This window comes from Vitis vinifera, chromosome 4, assembly GCF_030704535.1.
Source record: "Vitis vinifera cultivar Pinot Noir 40024 chromosome 4, ASM3070453v1".
Lineage (NCBI taxonomy): Eukaryota > Viridiplantae > Streptophyta > Magnoliopsida > Vitales > Vitaceae > Vitis > Vitis vinifera.
Genome location: NC_081808.1, coordinates 21,499,876 through 21,522,958, shown reverse-complemented (window position 1 = coordinate 21,522,958; position 23,083 = coordinate 21,499,876). Strand labels below are relative to the sequence as shown.

General features: G+C 38.0%; 2 protein-coding genes across 2 annotated transcripts; one reads left to right on the top strand and one right to left on the bottom strand.

The window, feature by feature from the left end:
- The first annotated feature begins 1,078 nt into the window (after positions 1-1,078).
- On the top strand, positions 1,079-18,228 carry LOC104879124 (uncharacterized). The gene is made up of 2 exons (XM_019219546.2): positions 1,079-1,460; positions 17,921-18,228. Exons 1-2 carry the CDS (start codon positions 1,191-1,193, stop codon positions 18,134-18,136), a joined length of 486 nt encoding a protein of 161 aa, XP_019075091.1. The 5' UTR covers positions 1,079-1,190; the 3' UTR covers positions 18,137-18,228.
- A 1,532-nt stretch (positions 18,229-19,760) lies between these two features.
- LOC100253942 (uncharacterized) lies at positions 19,761-22,133 on the bottom strand. The gene has a single exon (XM_010650723.3). The coding sequence runs from the start codon at positions 21,855-21,857 to the stop codon at positions 19,911-19,913; it is 1,947 nt and encodes a 648-aa protein (XP_010649025.1). The 5' UTR covers positions 21,858-22,133; the 3' UTR covers positions 19,761-19,910.
- Positions 22,134-23,083: the final 950 nt, after the last annotated feature.

Here is a 23,083-nt window from a genome sequence, read left to right as displayed (position 1 = left end):
AACTTTTAATGCAACCAAATCATGATAATGCAAGTGATGCAAATTTAAATGCTTAAATAAATTTTAATGCAATTATTAGATAAAATAGGAAAAAACTTAAGTTTAATTTTGTTACATCATATATTACTTTTAAGATTTTTATCCCAACAGTGAATTGATCAATGTCATAGTGATTGACTTCAAAGGCTGCTATGAAGTTTAACAATGGGGAGATGAACATCACCATACTAAAATAAGTTAAATAACAACGTCTAATATATTATATCAAGATCAATATTCTTGAGGAAGCAATATTAAGTAATGTGGCTTGGCCGTAATAGACTAGACTCAAGAGATCTCCTAATAAACTTTATTGCTATTAATGTTTCATTCCCTATTATTTATCACTTGTGACTTTTGTTTTAATGAATTCCAAATTTATTATATCATATCATACTTTTAAGGGCTTTATCATAATAATTAATATATTAAAAAATAAATTATAAAATTTTAAACTTTAATTTTCATATTTAATAATATCAAACTTAAATTATGAATAAATATAAATGCATTAATATTATATATATATATATATATATATATATATATATATATATATATATATTCAAATGTGAAGAAATATTCCAAAATAGAAGAAAATTCTTTTAATTATAATTTATTTTACTTATATTAGATTATTTTAGTTATATGAATTTTTTTAAAATAATCATATTCACTTAGGTTTAGTGGTCATAGCCAAACCTGTTCTAAAGGTCCATGGCCCAAACCCCCGTAGTTGTGGATTTTTAAAAAATGTCCATTTCATGATATTGTAAGCATCGTAGAGATTTTTTTTAAAATGTCCATTTCAAGATATTATAAGCCTCGAAGAGGGGCTAAAGGCGAATCCGAGTCCTTGTCGTATTAGGTGGCCCCGGCTGACCGCCTGTTGGTAAGTGATGGGCTGAGCCTCCACCCAAACTTTTAGTTAAGAGGGGAAAAAAGAGGCCTACCTAGAACTGACAGATAGGTTCTCCGGCCCAAAAGTCGAATCAGACCAGGCTCCGATCGGCTGGTCCACATTTATAATCATCTAGGAAAGAAGATATAAGAACTGTCAAGCACACACTCCATGTTGCCTAAAAGTATTCCAATTTGCTCCCAACATTTTCCCAAGTATAAAATAAACAAATCTGAAAGATGTCAAAACGATGCGTTTTAAAGCTAATAAAACCGTGCCACGGTCCACGGCCCACCGTGCCATTTTACAGGGCAAATGTGAAGGCCCAAATGGCCATTCCGTTGGAGGAGATGACACAAAACGCTGCGTTTTGAGCTCTGATGCTCTCTTCCCTGCTTCTGGGTCCGGCTCTCAGTTTCAGAGTCTCTTGGCTCTCATTCTCAGTCACCATCTTCAATCTCTTACCGAAAAAACCACTAAAAAAGATTTCAATTGGAAGTGGAAGATATTTAGTCACTCAGTGAGTATCTATTCTGAATGATCCACCGGTTTCTGATTGTTTTTCTTCTAGAATTTTCCATTGACTAGTTCTTCAGTATTCTTCTTTTACATATTCATGGCGTGATATATTTTTAGCTTGCAGTCCTTTGATTAGCAGTAATTTCTTTACTAATTTCAGTATCGTAGCAATGGAAGCTTAAGAAAAATAATCTCAGTGAGAATTAAAAGGGTTTGATGATTTGGTTGTTTTTGAAGAAACCATGCTATGATGAATGGTTAGAATTTTGAAAAGGAGCATGGAGGTTGTTAAAATAAGCTTTAAAAAACATCAATTCTTATATTTCTGGATTTTGAGTATGTGAACACAATTGAGACTGCCAAATGGGTTTGTCTATCTCCATGCTAATAGCCACAATGTCTCTGCATTTCTCAATTGAGGGTGTGGAAGTGCTTTGTGTTAAACTCAATAAAGCACATCAGGTACCATTTGGAAATTTTGGAAACTGGTTGTGAGATGAAATTTATTTCACTCAATTTTGTAGATTAAAGTGATGGTCATCCCTATAAAGAAACAGAAGTATCATTTTCACTGTATTCTGTTTATCATTGTGATTAAGATGATAGGATTATGTGATATAAGTGCTTTGAGTGTGTGCACCTGCAAGTCAGCTAACTCCCTAGATTTGGTTACATTAATGTTCAACTAGTTTTTTAATCTAGTATTAGAGAGTTTGCCTCTTTTGAAGGCTTGATATCATAGATCATATCTCATTATTTTACATTTATGATGTTGGGATCTCTTGATTGTTTTTGTAAATATATTTTTTTAGCGCTTAACATGTGATTTGTCATCGGCATTTGTTAGGGTTTGATTTCATGCAGTTTTCAAGATGTTTCCAACAAACCATCCGCTTTGTTTTAATATAGCAAATTTCTTCACATCTTCTAGCTATTGACCCCTCTTCCTTTTTTTTTTCCCTAGTTTTTCAAGATACTTATTTTTCCATTAATCATGTCATTATGAAATATAAAAATGTTTTGACATAAAACGGGGAATCAAAAAGCATCAAATTTTATGATCCTATTGCTCTCATCTCAATTTCAGTCTTTGAATCACTTTTGATTATTGTTGCTTGCACCAATTATTCAACAATATTATTATTGGAAAGCACAATGTTATTGTCAGAGACCTTGTTGACATTTCATTAACCACCATGTTCAGCTGACTAATGAGCTGCTTTGTTTTTGTGAAAGCAACCACACAGATCTAGTGACAAGATTGCTGAATAAAACATCCTTTCCTTCTGTTCTTGCTAGTTTTATTTTATTATGTACAAAGATGTTCCTTTTGGGTCTGTGATATGACCTCATTACAAACTCTACTTGCTATTTTTCCTAACCATAATTTAGTATCTGACATTTTTATGATTTAATGTTCAGATTTGTGAGGGCATCACTGGGTCTTCCAGTCAATAGTTTAAGGTCTGTTCAATAGCTACCTATTGGAAAAAAGAAAAAAGAAAAAGAAAAAAAAAAAAGAACAGAGAAAGAAATATGTTCTTTGGTAAATTTTCATGGTCTTTTTGGACCCCTGAACTAGTTAGAGTCCTTAGGGTGATTATATATTGGGAATATTGGAATATAATTCCTAGAGAATACTGCTTCCTTCTTTGGTGAGATAATTGATCCAGCCACTACACCACCTTAAGCCTGTTCAACCCAATAAGTCCTTTAGGCCAATCATAATTAATTCTTTTCTTCTCTTTCCAAATATAAAGGAGAACACTACACCGCCTCAAATCTGTTCAACCCATTAAGTCCTTAAAGCCAATCATAATTAACTCTCTTGGAAAACCAACCACCATCCCACTTCCTGGTGCGAAGTGACCTAAGTTTTAGCAATATGGCACCACCTGGTTGCCTTCTGTAAAAATATGTCCATTTCTAGTATGCATGTCACCCTCCCTAAATTCCTGCTGTCACTTAATGCGATGCAAATTCTCCAGGGGGGTTTCTGGTCCTTAAAAAACCTTAATAATTAATTTAGCATTCCATTCTATGTGAAAAGTGTTTGACTTGTATATTTTCTAATTAACGTTTAACTTATCTTAGAGCCAAGGTTTCCTTCATACGGACAAAGCATTTGTTTGGAATCAATCTGCGTGGGCAGGTACAGGCCTACCCATCTTCTTCCTAAGAATTCAACCCACTTCTTCACTGCCATTAGCTTTATGATAGCAATTAAAGTTGAGTTCCTACCATGCTGAATCTGGAGGCTTCAACTGGTTACATTTTAGGTACTTCCTTGAATACCATTTAGGAGATCTCCTTTGACTGATTCAACCATATTTTCTTCTTCCATTGGTTATACAAGCAATGGATCGTTAAACAATCCTTAAAAATATTTGAATTGCTGGATTGACAATATTAAATGGGTCAAGGAAGGGTCTACACCATTTTTGCCACAATATATTTGTAGTTTTTTTTATATATCCACATTCTTTTTTTTTTTTTATACTTTTATTAGCACTTCTTCTAATGTTATGCAGCCCATCTTAATATCTTTTTCAGAAACAGGTGCCAGATATCCAAAACTTATGATGTCTCAAACTTGCTTAGCATAAGGATACTTTTTCTGGGTATTTTGATCCTCCATTTTCAAACCATTTAAGGCACAGTTGCATTCTACTTGTTTACCTCTTTCTAGCAGCAGCTTCCTCACTGGAAGCTCTGTTACAACCTTGAATATAGACCTTTTTAAATCCTATATGAGAGGACACTGTACCTTATTTTTGAAGTTGTTATTATTGTTCATCACCTTGCAATGTATTTCAAATTTGAAAAATTTTTAAATCCATTTGAGTCGGTAATTTTCCCTTGTTTTGCTTGTAACAGGTATTCAAATGGTTAATACTTTTCCTATGGAAACAAAACTGCTACACCACTTAAATAGGCTATATGTTTGCCCTTTGCCACATTTATGTAGTCACATCACCACATAATTTAGTTCTGCAGGTCTTTTAATTGCTGCACTATATATATATCTAGACAAACAGAAGCATGTATTAAGAAACGCCAAAAAAAGAGGGTGCATTCTATGTATACAGGTAGTATACACAAAAGAGCCCAAAGTAGGCACCAAACAAATGCAAGGTTAGCCTACAAAAACAAGGCAAAGCTAACCACAAGAAACAACATCTGAGAAGTTCAAAATAGAGGGGTTCTCCATTTCTAATGAATCATGGTACCACTCTAAAAGTGATTTAATGAAGAACTCCTTGAATCTTTGATCAGAAAGCTCTATTTTTGTAAGTCCTTTGGTTGTGCTCTTTTCAAATCTCTAAAATAAACAAATCAGCCCCAACCCTCCGTACTTCTTATCCAAGGTTCAAAGTATCGGTCGAGACCGGTACAACTTGGTTGAGTTGTATCCACCTCCACCAAGCCTATTAGGATATCGATATCTGAGTTTGACTTGGAGATGGTTTGGTGGTCTGAGAGAAAAATCAAAGATGACTCAAATTCCAAGGTGAAAAATGCTACATCTCTCATTCTCTGATGTTGTCTTTTTGGTGGAAATGTGGTTTAGAGGCTAGATCTCATCAAGGTTTGCCGATAAAATGAGCATAGATGATTGAGGTGTTGTTGTGGTGTGGATCGATTTGAAAGGGAGGAGCGATAGGAGCTTGGAACTTGAGGAGAAAGGGAAGATGCTTCATTTTGAAATGGAATCTGGATTTTTTGGAGCTATAAATGTGGTTTTATTCCACTTAGTTAAAGAGAATAAGAAATGGATTTGAAAGAAAAGAAGCAAAGAAAAGGTGAGGAAGAAGAAAAAGAAGTAGAGAACCGGTGAGGAAGAAGAAATTGGTTTTATTCCACTTAGTTACAAAGAATAAGAAATGAGTTTGATAAAACAAAGGCTATGAATAATTAAGGAAAATACCCAAAAGGGGGGTGAATTGGGTTTTTCAAAATCTTTTTCCACACAATAATATATGCACAAAATAAATAAAGGAAAGAGATAAAGTTAGAGAATTCAAACTCGGGTTTATAGTGGTTCGGCACTTCCTTGCCTACGTCCACTCTCCTCAATCTCCTAACCGAGTGAGGGTTCCACTAATCTGAAGCTTCAATCAAGCTTTCAATCTTTTTACACTTGGATTCCGGTTCCAATGGGCTCTTACACAATCTCTTCAAGATTTGAACCACTTGAAGGCTTTCACACTCAGTTTACACAAAGATGAAACTCTCAACCTAGCTTAAGGATGGCTCAAGTACAAGAGAAAGCTAGGATGATTTACAAGAGTGCACTAAGAATATGCAAGTGATGGTTTTAATGCACTAAGAAAGAAATCAGAGCTTTTTGATCAAGAACAGGTAGGTAGGCTTTGAATGCAATTGTTCTCTTAGTCATAAATGAAGTGGAGCTCTCAATTTATAGGTTTCTAAGCTCGGGAGTCAAAAACAGCAAAAGGAAACCTCGTCCGGTCGAGCTAGGGGTCGATCGGTTCACTAGCCGTTGGAGCATTTAATGCATGACAAGTTACCGTTGCCTCGACCGGACCTCGACCGGTCCTCGACCGGTAAAGGAATCACCTCGACCGGGAAGAGAAGGCTACTGGGAGAGAGAGAAGGTTTTTAACCTTCCTCGACCGGTCCTCCACCGGTTGAGCCTTTTTGGCCTCGAAAAACCTATTTTTTGATTCCTTTCTTTTCTAACACTTAGGCAAGGTCTTAAGGTGAATTAATATGCCACTTTTGAATCAATTTACCTAAGGTATGTTTGATAAAACTCGGGTTTTAAAGAAAATCAAGTTTTAAAGAATAAACCGAGTTTTCTAAGATGCATGAAAAGGCATGAACATCCTAAGTGCACTCATGCTATCATCTTACATTCATTTCCTATGATCTCAAGTCTTCCACGCGTCTCGATCTTGTATCCATTTGGTCCTTTGATGAATTTTCGAGTTTATACCTGAGATTCTTAAACATTAAACCAATTAGTTACTTAACCATGATTTGTTATCATCAAAACCCGATTAGGAGAACCCTTGGGCTAACAATCTCCCCCTTTTTGATGATGACAAACCTTGGTTATCTAGGAGAGAAAGAAATCTCCCCCTCAAACCAATCATGGATCAATCAAGCGATAAGCAATGTAAAACACAAAAAATCAATGGATAAAAGTATCATATCATAAATATATGGAAATCTCACATGTATAATAAGATAGATATGACAATGATAACAATGACATGCATGAGACACTCCTAGATCCTAGATCCTATAAATATCTCCCTTTTTGGCAACATAAAAAAGAAACGAAGGGGGATCCCAAACAAATTCAAGGCTGAGGAGGTGGTGGGGGAAACACAGAACGGAGGTAAGTCATCATCTCCTCGTGCTGACTCTCCTGGCGGCTCTCAAGACGCTCAATCCTCTGTACGAGATGCTCAAACTGAGATGTGAAGCCGGCCTGATACTGATCGAGATGCTCCTTTATAGAGTAGAAGCGGGAGTCATGGACTAGGGCAAGCTCTTCCATACGAGTCCCAAGAGAGCTGATTTGGGCGGAGAGATCAGGAACATGAGGTGCCTGAGATGGTAGCTCGGTGAATGATGGCTGAGATGAAGGGCCTGCTGTGAAGGACGACTCAGTCATCATAGGCTCGGAGAAGGTAGCCTCAACATGAATGCCCTCTGACTGATGTGGAGGTGGAATGTCAACCTCGGGCCCTCTCTGCTCAAAGTCCCTCTGAGGGTCCAACCCATCCTCCATCTCTCTGATCTCAGCCTCCTCCTCTGCTCCGGGGTGCATCTGATCATGTCCCCGGGCTTGTCGCTCGGCTTTCCTAACCCAGGAGCCATCGGGTGCCTTCTCGAACTTCATGCACCCCAGATGCTGCTCATCATACGTGTCATAAGTGGTGGGGGCCTCAAAATTTGTCTCTCTATTCAAGTCGACCCTGACATCCTTGAAAGCACGGGTAAGAAAGCGGTCGTAGGGGAGTACACGTGTCGAGCTCTCAACACAGGAGATCATGTGCATCATCATAAGGTAGCCAACATGAATCCGTCTCCCGGTGAGGATCGAGTCAACAATGAAAGCCTCGAGGTAGGAGACCTCGTCTCGATGTCCTCCACGTGGCAAGAGAATCGAACAAATCATATGGTGAAGGACTCGGCTAGTCACTGTCAAGCTGTGAGCCGATGGTTTGCCCATCCCCTGAGGATCAGCAAGTCCGCACAACCTCTGAACAGCCTCTTTAGGCTCAAATCCCAGCACAGTGGGCCACGCCTTGGCCTCATAAATACGGAGTCCAATCGAAGGGATGTCGAGAATGCGGCAGATGCTCTCGGGACTCAAACGGATCTCAACGCCTCTCACAGTGGATAATACGGGTCCTGCAAGCCCGTAGGTCGCCCGAGAATAGAAAGCCCGCACCAGAGTCTGGAAGACCGGCTCAGAGATCGTCACTACGGGCAGCCATCCCATCCGTCCGAACAACCCCTCAAAGCCAAAGTGCTGAAGTTGGGAGAAATTGACACTTCTCCCTGGAACGACTTTTCTCTGAGCAAATTTTTGCTTGTAGCGCTGATAATCCTCATTCGAACTGAAGAGTGCGGTGTCATACCTCGCCTTTCGGCGAGTCTCAGTCTGCTCAGGCTGAGATGGCTCAACAGGGCGCTTGCCTTAAGCCCTGGAAGTACCCGTCTCCTTTCAAGGAGCCATCTAAAATCCCAAAAAAAATGGAGATAAGCTCGGAGAACTGAAGCGAGCAGGCAAAGAGAGAAGACCAACCCGAATAAGCCCTAGGCGCGCGGGAAAGGAACAAAACCAGAAGATGGCGCGCAATCAGAGAGGAACCCGTCCAGATCCGAAGTCCAAATCCGTCCAGAGATGAAACCCTAGCCTCAAAATCGTGTAAAAAATCACTCCAAAGCCTGAAATCGGTCCAAGGAATAGCCCAAACTGGTCTCTGAAGGCGGGAAGATGAAGAGTCTTCAAGGAATGGTGGAGAACAGTGAAAAAAACTGACGCGCGGGGGCCTTTTAAATTCCCAGCCCCGACGAACCGGTCGACCGGTTCCCCAACCAGTCGACCGCTTGATCAACGGTCAACAGCCATGGTCAACGGTCAAATTTTCCAAATTTTCTTGCATTTTCTTGTCTCGTGATCCTCCCCCTGCCTTTTCCAATTGAAATCCCCAATTTTTTATGTTCAATGCCAAGGGAATTTTGAATTTTTGGTCAAAAATTGACCTATTTCCTAAGAAATTTCTATATGATACGTATGAGATGAAATTTATGCAATCATAATGCATTTCCAACAAGAATTCATTATACAAACATCAGATCAAAGAGAAATAACCCCTAGTTGTCTTCTAATATCAGAAAATTGTTCTTCACTTAGAGGTTTTGTAAAAATATCGGCAAGTTGATCTTTTGTGCTTACAAATTCAAGTATAATGTCACCCTTTTGTGCATGATCTCTAAGAAAATGGTGTCTAATTTCTATATGCTTGGTCCTAGAGAGTTGCACGGGATTTTTTGAAATATTTATGGCACCAGTGTTATCACATTTGATAGGAACATGCTCAAAAGACAAGTTAAAATCATTAAGTGTTTGTTTCATCCAAAGGATTTGTGCACAACACAAACCGGCTGCTATGTATTCGGCTTCCGCCGTTGACAAAGCTACCGAATTTTGCTTCTTACTATGCCATGAGACAAGTGAGTGTCCTAGGAAATGACAAGTGCCACTAGTGCTCTTTCTTTCAACTCTACAACCGGTAAAATCGACATCCGAGAAACCAATCAATTCAAAGTTATCACCCTTAGGATACCACAAACCAATATTCATTGTCCCTTTCAAATATCTAAGAATTCTTTTAACGGCACTTAAGTGAGATTCTTTAGGACAAGATTGAAATCTAGCACACAAGCATACACTATACATGATATCGGGTCTACTAGCGGTCAAATAAAGCAAGGATCCTATCATGCCTCTATACATAGTTGAGTCAATAGATTTACCTTTTTCATCCATGTCAAGCTTGATGGATGAGCTCATTGGAGTTTTCATCACCTTGGCTTCTTCCATGTTGAACCTCTTGAGAAGATCCTTTATATACTTTGCTTGATTGATGAAGGTTCCTTCCTTTAGTTGCTTGATTTGAAGTCCAAGGAAGAAATTGAGTTCTCCCATCATGCTCATTTCAAACTCACTATGCATACACTTAGAGAAATCTTCACAAAGAAAGTCATTAGTAGCTCCAAAAATAATATCATCAACATATATTTGAACTAGGAGCATATCCTTTTCTTTGGTTTTTATGAAAAGAGTTGTGTCAATTTTTCCCATTTTAAAACCCTTTTTCAAAAGAAATTTACTTAGTCTTTCATACCAAGCTCTAGGTGCTTGTTTCAAACCATAAAGTGTCTTTTTAAGTTTAAAAACATGGTTTGGAAAGTTAAAGCTTTGAAAACCGGGTGGTTGTTCAACATATACTTCCTCATTTATGAAGCCATTTAGAAAAGCACTTTTCACATCCATTTGATATAGAATAAAGTCTTTGAAGCATGCAAAAGCAAGCAACATTCTAATTGCTTCTAATCTAGCTACGGGGGCAAAAGTCTCTTCATAGTCTATTCCTTCTTCTTGATTATATCCTTGGGTTATCAATCTTGCCTTATTTCTTACTATGATGCCATTTTCATCCATTTTGTTTCTAAAGACCCATTTGGTTCCAATAACACTTTGATTTGAAGGTCTTGGTACTAGTTCCCATACTTCACTTCTTTCAAATTGATTTAATTCTTCTTGCATAGCAATCATCCAATTTTCATCAACTATAGCATCTTTTATGTTTTTAGGTTCAATTTGAGAGATGAATGCAAGATTATTACAAATATTTCTAAGGGATGATCTAGTTCTTACCCCACTTGATGGATTACCAATGATTTGATCTTGTGGATGGTTGATAACAAATGTCCAATCTTTTGGAAGGTCTTGGCTTGATTCACCTTGCACTTGTTGAGGAGGAGGTAGTGCCAAAGGTGATTCTTCTTTCTTGGGATCCTCTCCACTTTCTTCTTGTTGTCTTTTGTCTTCAAGTTGCAATTTTCCCATGGAGGTCTCCAATCCTAAATCATCATCAAAACTTTCTCTTTCTTGAAGAGAATTGTTAGATTCATAAAAAATGACATGGATGGACTCTTCTACAACCATGGTTCTTTTGTTGAAAACTTTAAAAGCTTTACTTGAAGTTGAGTAGCCAAGAAAAATTCCAACATCGGATTTTGCATCAAATTTTCCAAGATTATCTTTGGTGTTTAATATAAAACATTTGCACCCAAAGACTTTGAAATAGCTAATGTTGGGTTTCTTGTTTTTCCAAAGCTCATAGGGAGTTTTCTTAAGAATGGGCCTCAACAATATTCTATTGAAAACATAGCAAGAAGTGTTTACCGCTTCGGCCCAAAAATACTTTGGCAAATTGTTTTCATTTAGCATGGTTCTAGCCATTTCTTGAAGAGTTCTATTTTTCCTTTCAACTACTCCATTTTGTTGAGGAGTTCTAGGAGCCGAAAAATTGTGATTGATACCATGCTTATTGCAATATTTCTCAAAGTCAAAATTCTCAAATTCTCTCCCATGATCACTTCTAATGCAAGTGATTGTAAAGCCTTTTTCATTTTGAACCTTGTTACAAAATTTTGAAAACTCATAAAAAGCTTCACTCTTTTGACTCAAAAACAAGATCCATGTGTATCTAGAGAAATGCATAAGATTTTCCTCCTAGACTAGGTGTCCTAGAAGGACCAAATAAATCCATGTGTAACAATTCAAGAGGTCTAGATATTGAAATGAAATTTTTATTTTTAAAAGAATTTTTTATTTGCTTTCCCATTTGACAAGCTTCACAAACTTTGTCTTTTTGAAAATTAATTTTGGGAAGGCCTCTAACGAGTTCATTTTTGTTGAGTTGGGAAATGAGGTCCATGTTAGCATGTCCCAACCTCCTATGCCACAACCAACTTTGATCATGCATGCTTGAAAAACATCTATCATGACCATCATATTTTGAAATATTTATAGCATATACATTTTCACATCTATGGCCCATGAAGATGGTTTTGTCATTTTGAATATCCTTGATGATACAATGAGATGCTTCAAAAATTACTTTAAAACCTTTGTCACAAAGTTGACTAATGCTCAAAAGATTGTGTTTTAAACCATCTACTAATAAAACACTTTCAATAAGGGAGGATGTACCATTACCTATGTTACCTTGACCAATGATTCTTCCTTTTGCATTGTCTCCAAAGGTGACATATCCTCCTTTTCTCTTTGTAAGGAAGGCAAACTTGGATTCATCCCCGGTCATGTGTCTTGAGCACCCACTATCCAAGAACCACTTATCCTCCTTTGAGCCCTACAAAATAGAATTCAAGTTGGTTTAGGTACCCATGTCTTTTTGGGTCCTTGAGGGTTAGTGACTTTGGATTTTTCAATCCAAACCTTTTTAACCTTAGCATTTGAATTCTTTTGAGCACCATTTCTTAAGGGACATGTACTACTAATGTGCCCTCCTCTTCCACAAAAGTTACAAATAGTGGAAGGACATTCACTTGAGGATTCTTTTACAAAATAGTTCTTAAAATACTTTTGGTTCTTTGAAGATTTGAATCCTAGTCCTTGTTTGTCAAAAACACATTTTTGGCTTGCTAAGATCATTTCAAAGGACTTTTGTCCACAAGAGAAAATTGAAAGAGAGGAGGTCAACCATTCATTTTTCTTTTTCAAAATTTCATTTTCATTTCTTAAAATCTCATTCTCTTTTTCAAGATGAGTTTTAGAGATTTCATCAATTGAAAACTTTTCTTTCACTTCCTCAAGTTCTTTTTCAAGTTCTTGAATTCCCTTTTTAAGAGAATTATTTTTCAAACTAAGTTTTTCAAAATCCTCATATAGTTCTTCAAAAATAACATGCATATCTTCATCACTAGAGTTAGAGTTTACCTCATCAAGATCATCTATTGCCATGAAGCACATGTTTGCCACTTCTTTCTCCTTTTCTTCGTCGGAAGATTCTTCACTCTCACTCCAAGTGGCCATCATTGCCTTCTTCATTCTTCTCTTGGCTTCAATTTTGTAGAGAGGACAATCATATTTAATGTGTCCCGGCTTTTTGCATTTGAAGCATATCAAATCTCCTTTCTCTTCCCATTTTTCCTTGTCACCATGTGATGAGGATTCCCTTCTTGAGGGATTTCTTCTAGAGGTAAACTTTTTCCCTCTAAACCTTTCACCTCTCATGTACTTGTTGAGCTTTCTTGTGATGAGAGCTAAATCATCATCTTCTTCACTTGGTTTTTCTTCTTCAACATTTTCTTCTTCCTTGGTTGTAGCTTTGAGAGCTATGCTTTTCTTCTTTTTGTCTTCACTCTCTTGTAGTTGCTTTGTCAAACTGATTTCATAAGTCATTAATGACCCTAAGAGTTCTTCCATAGGTAGCTTGGTCAAATCTTTAGCTTCTTGAATAGCGGTGACCTTTGTATGCCACTTTGAGGGGAGAGACCTCAATATCTTCATCACCTTTTCGGATTCATTTATGACCCTTCCCAATGCTTCAAGGCCATTGACAACTTCAGTGAACCTAGTGATCATCTCAACAATAGATTCAGTTTCTTTCATTGAAAACAATTCATAGTTATGGACAAGTATATTAATTTTTTACTCTTTCACTTGATTAGTTCCTTCATGAGTTATTTCAAGCAATCTCCAAATTTCCTTAGCAGATTTACATTGACATATTCTATTATATTCATTCCTATCCATAGCACATTGCAAAGTAAAAACGGCTTTAGCATTTAATTGAAAATTTCTTCTATCAAGCTCATTCCATTCTTGCTTGGGTTTTGGAACCAAAACTCCATCAACTAATTTAGTGGGTAAAGTTAGGCCATCTTCAATGACATCCCATACATCTAAATCAGTTGATTGTAAGTACCAAGTCATTCTAGCTTTCCAATAGGGATAGTTGGTTCTCGTAAAGAATGAAGCTCTATGTTTTGAACAATTTTCAGTTTGAGATGAGCTTGATGGAATAGCCATTTTCCTCTTAGACGATTAAGTCTTAAGCAAGAGGTCTAGCTCTGATACCAATTGATAAAACAAAGGCTATGAATAATTAAGGAAAATACCCAAAAGGGGGGTGAATTGGGTTTTTCAAAATCTTTTTCCACACAATAATATATGCACAAAATAAATAAAGGAAAGAGATAAAGTTAGAGAATTCAAACTCGGGTTTATAGTGGTTCGGCACTTCCTTGCCTACGTCCACTCTCCTCAATCTCCTAACCGAGTGAGGGTTCCACTAATCTTGAAGCTTCAATCAAGCTTTCAATCTTTTTACACTTGGATTCCGGTTCCAATGGGCTCTTACACAATCTCTTCAAGATTTGAACTACTTGAAGGCTTTCACACTTAGTTTACACAAAGATGAAACTCTCAACCTAGCTTAAGGATGGCTCAAGTACAAGAAAAAGCTAGGATGATTTACAAGAGTGCACTAAGAATATGCAAGTGATGGTTTTAATGCACTAAGAAAGAAATCAGAGCTTTTTGATCAAGAACAGGTAGGTAGGCTTTGAATGCAATTGTTCTCTTAGTCATAAATGAAGTGGAGCTCTCAATTTATAGGTTTCTAAGCTCGGGAGTCAAAAACAGTAAAAGGAAACCTCGTCCGGTCGAGCTAGGGGTCGACCGATTCACTAGCCGTTGGAGCATTTAATGCATGACAGGTTACCGTTGCCTCGACCGGTCCTCGACCAGACATCGACTGGTAAAGGAATCACCTCGACCGGGAAGAGAAGGCTACTGGGAGAGAGAGAAGGTTTTTAACCTTCCTCGACCGGTCCTCGACCGGACGACCTCAACCGGTCGACCGGTTGAGCCTTTTTGGCCCCGAAAAACCTATTTTTTGATTCCTTTCTTTTCTAACACTTAGGCAAGGTCTTAAGGTGAAATAATATGCCACTTTTGAATTAATTTGCCTAAGGTATGTTTGATAAAACTCGGGTTTTAAAGAAAATCAAGTTTTAAAGAATAAACCGAGTTTTCTAAGATGCATGAAAATGTATGAACATCCTAAGTGCACTCATGCTATCATCTTACATTCATTTCCTATGATCTCAAGTCTTCCACGCGTCTCGATCTTGTATCCATTTGGTCCTTTGATGAATTTTCGAGTTTATACCTGAGATTCTTAAACATTAAATCAATTAGTTACTTAACCATGGTTTGTTATCATCAAAACCCGATTAGGAGAACCCTTGGGCTAACAGAGTTTGAAAAGGAAGAATGAAGGAACAGGTGAAGAAGAAGAAAAAAAAGAAGAGAACGGGTGAGGAAGAAGAAATGAGTGATAAGATAATGGGTTGCTATGGTTTATCCAATGGGTATTAGACATTTATATAATGGCTAATGAATATAGTGAGATAAATAGAAATATGGGAATGTGGATATAATTTATAAGAAATTAATTTAACTATATTTTAAATAAATTACTTATAATTTTTTTAATATAATTACATAAAGAGTATAAATTTAATTTTGTTAGATAACATATTACTTAAAAAATTAACAGTTACTTGTATCAACATTAAATCAACAATGATAATTTTTTTTTAAAATTTTTATAATTAATTAAATTTAACATAAATTATTGAATAAAATAATTTTTAGTGTTAAAAATTGACCAAACATACTTTTATAATCATTTAAGTAATATTAAATATAGTTAAATTTAAATTTTATTTTATTGCAAATTTTAGTATATTTAATTGCATATATTTTGCGTATCGCTCAATATCGATCCAAAACACCAAGATTGATGTGCCTCAGGACCTCCTGATTCAATGACTGAGTTCGTGACTTTGAACCATGTTCTTATCCCTATAATCATCTGACCAATTTACCAAGTGGATCTTTCTTCTTTCTCTCATGTCTCCTCATAAAAAGCTTCTTTGAATTCTCTTTAATATGATGCTCACTTTTTTGGGAATTGCAAAAAGAGACATAATATAGATAGAGAGGTTTGATAGAGTATTCTTAATAAAGACAAGTCTTCCTCCTTTAGATAGGCATTATTTTTTCTAAGCATCCAATTTCCTTTGAAACCTCTCCTCGATTGAATGCCACACCCCACAAAGCTTATGAGGGGCCCTAAGAGGTAAACCAAGATAACAAGAATAGAGTCTCCCTACTTTACACCTAAAAAGAGAAGCCCCTCTATCCACATCCTCTACCTCTCTCATTGGAATAATTTCACTTTTTTACATATTTATTTTCAAACCTGACACTAGTTCAAAGCAAGTGACTATCCACTTCCAATATTTTAATTGATCTACATTATCCTCACAAAAAAAGAAGAGTATTGTCTGCAAATAAGAGGTGTGAAACTTGAATCCCTTCTACTCCTCTACCCTCAATCTTGAAGTCCTTAATGAAACCTCCCTATTTAGCTTTTACAATGAAGCTACTAAGGGCTTCCATGAGGAAAACAAAAAGATAAGGTTAAAGAGGATTCCCTGCCTCAGACCTCTAGAGTCTAGAGGTTAGGAAGAAATCTATGGGGGTGCCATTGACAAGTACTGACATTCTCACATAAGATATGCAAAAGTGGATCCACTGTCTCCATTCAAGACCAAAACTTATATTTTCTAAGACCAAGAGTAGGAACTATCAACATAAGCTTTTTCTATATCCAATTTGCAAGCTAAACCCACATTGGAACTTCACTTCCTCGAATTAATTGCCTCATTTGCAATCAAAGCTGCATCAAGAATCTGTCTACCCCCCACAAAAGCATTCTGATTGTTTGACACCACCTTGCCAACCACCCTTTTCAGCCTATTATCTAGGACTTTTGCTAAAGACTCCCCATAAGGCTGATTGGCCTAAAATCCTTCATGTCACCCACCACTCCTTTCTTGGGAACAAGAACCAAAGAACCAAGGAATCCTTAAACTGAAATTCCTCAAATAGCTGCATCACTTCCCTACCTACTATAGGCCAACAAGACTTCCAAAAAGCTTTTGAGAACCAATTTGGCTTTGGAGCTTTATCACCCCCTAACTTTGAAAGTGCTATGGTCACCTCCTCATCCAGGAAAGGCCCCTCCAAGTGCTCACTGTCCGACACATCAATGCACTTGAATAATTTGAGTTGCTAAATTTTTTGTGGGAAGATGACTTGTTGATGTGCTCAATCTAAAGTAATTGGATGTCCAATGTTGGGCCCTAGATGTTCCCCAGACCCTGGTGTGCTTTTATATGTTGATTTTAATTATCTATCACAATTTTTTGTTTCTTGTTCAGATATTCAGGTGGCGCATTGGATTTTGACTAACCCTTGTTTCCTTTATGTCCTTTTGGTTCTGGCCTCATTTTAGAGCCTTGATCTGGTCACCTAGTTGCCTCCAATCTATATATTCTTAAATTCTTCCCTCTACCTGCAAAATAATAAATAAATGAAATTTATGAAAGTAACAACACCACCAACAATAGAAAAACATACAGGAAGTTAATAACAATAAATAACAAGCAAAAAAGGGGAAAAAAAAATTAAAAGAAAAAAATTATCTGTGTACTGGTCAAACATGTATAATTTCAGGGGCATGAACTGCTTACTACTATGTGGCACGCAGCAATGTGGATCACAATGTTTTATCTTGGTTTGTTTTTCCAATTTATCACTCTTCAATGGAGCATATACTGAAGCATTATCAGTATTTCACTTTCTTAGAAATTCTGGCTATTGCTTCCATAATGGAAAGCATGTTAGGTATGTGTCATACGTCCCAATGTCTTGTCTAGTTTTGTTCTTCCTTAGTGGGAATCTATAACCCTGAGGTGGATATGTGGTATATTCAACTTTTATCTCAGTACAAATGTTTCTTGTTTTTTTTCCTTTGAGAAGGGCTTGTGGTTCACAGATTTCTAGCAATCTCCAACCTTCAGAGTTGTTGATCTGTCATTTCCAGTCGAGTACAGGAGCATCTCCTATTCTGGAAGTTACACTTTAAGTGCACATAGATAAGAAAATTAAAATAAAAAAAGGGAAAAAAAAATAAAATCCCCTGCATCTCTTTTATCATGAGCCATGCGTCTAACAAACAAATTCATTCTTTTTTTATTTAATCCATAATTATGGGGTAGTTTTCGAGTTTTTAATCTTTTAGTTCTTGATTAGTTATTAAATTGCTCTTTTGTTTCCAAGGGCAGTAATCAACTTCTTGGTATTATAGTAGAGAACAAAGATGAAAAATTGTTGGAATAGGAAATGCATCAATGCGGCAGCTTAAGCTCATTCACATATTTATATGGTTAAATACCTGCATCGTATTTTCCTGTTGTTTGAAAGTATTCACACACGATATGACTGAATATATGTGGCTGCTTTAGGTGGGTGCCATATATGGCACGGCAGCATTTGGTTCTGCAATTGAGGATTTCCCCTCGTACTTTAATAGTTGCAATCCAAAAACAAAAGGAGATTCACTCAAGGAGGTACTCATGGGTAAACTTACAATCAGTTTGTCCGTATCAGTAGATTCCAAACAGTGGGTTCTTGGCCAATTTGTATATATTGATGGTTTTCTTAATTACTGGATTAGTTGATCATCATTGTTGAGAAAAGAATATAGAATTCTCTTAAACCTTGGAGAAGGTTTCTATATTTACTAAAGGTATATATTTTAAGCTTGTCCTAATCTGTTTAGTGTTTACTTATCAAAGCAATACAAGTTAGATAATTGATGGGGATGGATTGGTTGACTTCGGTCGATATAGAAACCAGTAAACCACATTGCAGATCCAACTCCTTCAATTTGCCCCGCAGTCTTTTCTCACCTAACTTGATTTTTCCTCTCGTTTGTTTCTATCAAAATTCGCCAAAGCCCTACTTACACGAGTCATTCTTATGGGATGGTGAATGACAAAGAAAGTTATATATCAGAGTACCTGATTTCTGATAAAAGAAAAATAGAGGAAATACGTCAAGTTCATTGAAAATATGACATTTCATAGAACATGTTAGAGATGCATGTAAGGGTGTTGCTGTCTTTGGAGTAATTGGACAATTTGGGTGAGACAAGCCTGAGAAAATGGTTTTGGCCATAAGTAGTTCGCAGGAAGAAGTGAAACTGAGGCCATTGAACTGGTTAGGAGGCATTGATGGGACAAATTTGAACTGCCGGTAGGAACTGTTTGCAGGAAATAGAGACAGGAGAATTCATCTATAAATTTCTCCTGATACAAATGAAGAATGAAGGAAACCTCCATTCTTCATTCTTGATTGCTGAAAAATTGTAGGAAAAATGAATGAAAAATGAACTTCCATCATTATTCTGGCAATTTCGGTCTTTGTTCTCTGGAATGTACAAGAAACATTCTTCCATCATGCATGGATATCCTGTTTGTAGAAGAACAAAGCATCAAGTGTCGTGGTCCCTGGTACTGGAAAATTCACCATGCCTGAAATATTCGACCCTTGCACTTGGGACAACTTGGGAACTCCAAATGCTTAAAGCTAGAGTCAGGGATAACATGATTGACTACAACATTTTGGAAATGCTGTTCTAGTTGAAGTTGAAAACCATTCTCCTAAGTACAGTTCCACATAGAAAACCGTCCTTCAATGTACAGTTCTACATAGATCACAACCAAAATCAAACTCTTCTTTTCTGCTCTCTATTTCCTCTGAAAAAATCAGCTACTTCAGTGGAAACTCAGGAAAATGCATAGATTTCATTAGAGAGGTTTGTCAGAAGCAACCTTTGGTTGTATAATTTAGTTGGAAAAGGTTCAAAAGTCATGGGGGGCAACTCGCACCTCTCCCACCTGTTGCTTACAAATCATAGCCGAGATTTGAGGTTGAGAAACAGACCCATTTTATAAGTTGGCTCATTATGTAACCAAGAGAAGTTTTCTATAGTTGAGATAAGAACTCAGATATCCTTTCCCCCATCTCATCTTTTTTCCACCCGTACCATCTAAGTATAGTTTAACCCAAACACCCTCAATAATTCAAACAGCAGGATACCCCAAGCAAAAAGAACACATCTAGAACTGCTAGGCTCATCAAACTGGAATTTGTTTACTAGGAACACATGCATACACAGAACAGAAAGGGACAAGGGACAACCATGATTTCGCTGTCTCATACACAAAGCTACCCTCACCCACTTCCTGGCCTTGGTATCAGCAAAGCAACTCAACATGGACAAAAAAAGAGAGGCGGAAATTAGAGAAGAAAAAGCATTTTTGGGCATCCCTGTGAACAATTTCAAACAACTAAATGTATATACACTCCATGAGAACAGTAAAAACATAAACAAAAAAATTAAGTGAAAAGAATGAGAACTTTTTTCATTAGCAAACAATAGAATCCCCTTTAAGCTTTGGATTGGTAGAGCTTCAATCCTTTTTTGGCCTCATCCAGCAATGACTCCACTGTTTCATCTTGGACCATGAACCACCCTTGCTTTGATGCCCATTCCAGCACAGTAAGGACCTGAGCCATGGCAAGTTCTTCACTGTCTGGTACATGTAAAGCAATGTAGCATAGGAGGACTAATGCAGAAATTTGAACTATTTGCTCCCCAAAATACACAAGCTGGACCAAGTGCTTGGCCCCTCCAGCACTTATGATTGCCTTGCAGTGATCAGTATGGAGATAGTTATCAGTGCAGGCAAACTTTGTGAGGGCAATTGAAGCCTCCCTAGAAATCTCAGCTTCTCTCTCGTCAAGTAGCCTCACCAATGGACTTATCATTCTTGTTTCAGTTGCTTTAAATGTTCTTGCTAAATTCCCAATAGCCTTCACACATGGGATAAGGAGCTCGGAATCTGCCTTTTCAATGATCTGTAGTAACTGATCCACAACAGCTTTGCAAGCAGGGGAATTGGGTTTGAATGCTGACCTTCTTAGTTCAGTGTCTTGCTCTGCCACAGCTGTAATCTCCATCAACGCCATAGCAGAGTGCAGTTTAACCTCGCCAATTCCTTGCTCCAGGAGGACAGCAAAGCATAAGAGGGCTCTTGACTCGGTGATGTTTCGGCAGATGTGCGAGTTTCCCTTGGCGAGGTGCCAAAGGGCTTTTGCTGCCATTGATTTCATCTCGGCCTTGGTAGCTGGGTCTTCAAGTTCCCTCCCTTTAATGCCGTGACCAGAATATGTATGGTGGTGGTGCTGATGATTATACTTAGCGTTTTCAGAGTTGACATGGTTGGTTTGATTTGCCCCATTGTTGAGCCGCTGAGAAAGTTTGGATTGAGAGTTCATTGCCATAGTATTAGTGACCACCTTCTGCATCTGATTGGGATTCTGGTTTCCCACAGGACGAGGGATTTGAGTGTGCCTATCATCGTCATGATCAGTCCCCCCCTTGTTCAGAGCAGTGGCATTCGAATTGTTACTCGCCATCACAACAGCATGGATGGATGTGGCCTTGTTGGTGGTAATTGCATACTTGCTGTGCTCTTGAATCGTCTCAAATGCGAGATGCCCAACCAGCAAGCGAATTATGTTGTGCTGCGCAAAAAGATCTTGGCATTTCGGGTAATTCGCTGTGAGCTCTGCCACAGCCCAAGCCACCACCGCCTGCACCTTCATGGGACCTTCTTTGAGGACTTTTGCGAACACCGAACACGCACCCGCATGGATCATCTGTTCGATGCTCTCCGGGTCACGCCCTAGCAACCCAATCGCCCGAGCCGCATTCTCTTGCCCTTCCACACGGCCCTCCTTCATCAGTTTCAACAAGGGTACAACCCCACCTTCCTCGATAATCAATTTCCCGTACCTATCATTATCCCTAGCCAACGAAACCAAAGCAGCAGCCGCATCGGACCGATCTTCCAGTGATCCCGTGTAAAGAATCGCAATATGTTCCCAAATAAGGCACAGAATGGGCTCGTTCGCCGCTATAGGAGGCAGACCCAGGCATCCATTGTCTCGATCATCCCCTGATGCGGAGACTCGAAGCAGCCAGGACACATCTCCGATACAATTATCGAGCTGCGCCAACATTTTCCGGAAGCCGGCGTTGGGGATGATGGTAAAGACTCGCTTCATAAGGCCATTAGCCCGACACTTGAGCACCAGCGATAGAGCCTTATCCAGGACTTGCACCGTCTCATCGATGATGCGGCGAGTGGGACGTTCGTATAAATCGGAGCTCGCTCTAGCCGCTTGGCGGAGGAGTTGGGCAAGCTTCTCGGTCTTCGCCTTCAACTCCCCACACTCAGGCTTACTGGAACTGGCTTGCCCCGCCGCCTTTATCACCTGGTCCGCTAATTGGATCGGCTTCCCCAAGATCTCCTTCACCATGTCCGCCATGGCTACTAGCTGACCCCGATTCCTCCAAAATCAAAGTTTCTGAGATGGATTAGCGCCCGTGGAAGGCGTAGGAACAGCTGGAATCGGCGGTGGCTGAGAATCGTGCGGGAGGTGTCGGAGACTGCAGTTGGTCTGTGTTTCGCTGTGGTTTTGCAGTCGCGATGAATCGCCGATTGAACCTCAGTTGAAAGGTAGGCGGAATTTACAAGGTCAAACGCGCTTTTCCCCTGCGGTCTTCCTTTTTATAACGCCCCCCATTTAGGCGTTTCCCACTTTTCCGATTTCCCCGTTCCTTTTTTTTTTTTTCTTTTTAAGAATATCAACCCAAATTAATTTAATTAATTTCATCTCATTTAGTAACCCTTTTTTTGTCTTAAAAAAAAAAAAAATCATTTTGATATTTAAGAAGGGTCATAATACTTGTTGTCATTTTAACCTCTCCCTCATGGACCCCACGCAATTAAAATAAGCGGTTGGGGTCCAACTTTCTATCTAGTACCATCCATATTTTGTGTCACAACATTTTCTAAATTTTTTTCCAACTTTATATAAATTAAATGATTGGGTGATTTTTGTAATTAAGAATTGTGCCCCACTCACCCAGGCTCTTGTGGCCGATGTGTCTCTGTTATATTTTGATGACGTTTATGCCTTTGCATAGATAGGGACGTGATTCTTAGTGAATTATTGATATGCTCCTCTCCTCCTCTCCTCCTCTCATCCAATAAATTTATATATTAAAAAGCCAATTTTCAATAATTTAATTAATAATAATTTTGATATCGCATATCACCATTGTGAATGGGACACATGACTGAGATGTGCACCTAATGAATATTATTAGAATTATTATATAAATTTGAGTCCAAATCTGTAGGGTATGAAGAAAGACGCTAAGGCTAAGAATACTATTATTTACTATCAAGGGAAAACTTATGTAACCATAGATAGCATATGGTATAAATGTATTAAATTTACATCATTGAGAACTCGATGAAGAATGGTCAAAAGTTATCCAACAAGCCACGTGTTCTAACGACGGATTCAAAGCCACGAGTATTAGCCCAACTTGTTGGATGTGCCAAGTTGACCTGAGTTGGCATTTGGGTTACGTAAGTCACCCAGAAATTCAAATATGTCATAAAAAATAAAAGGTGTTCGGTGTAAAAGCAAACAACGTGAGGAATTCAGAATTTTAAAACAGCGCGGCCTAACTCAGCGACTCT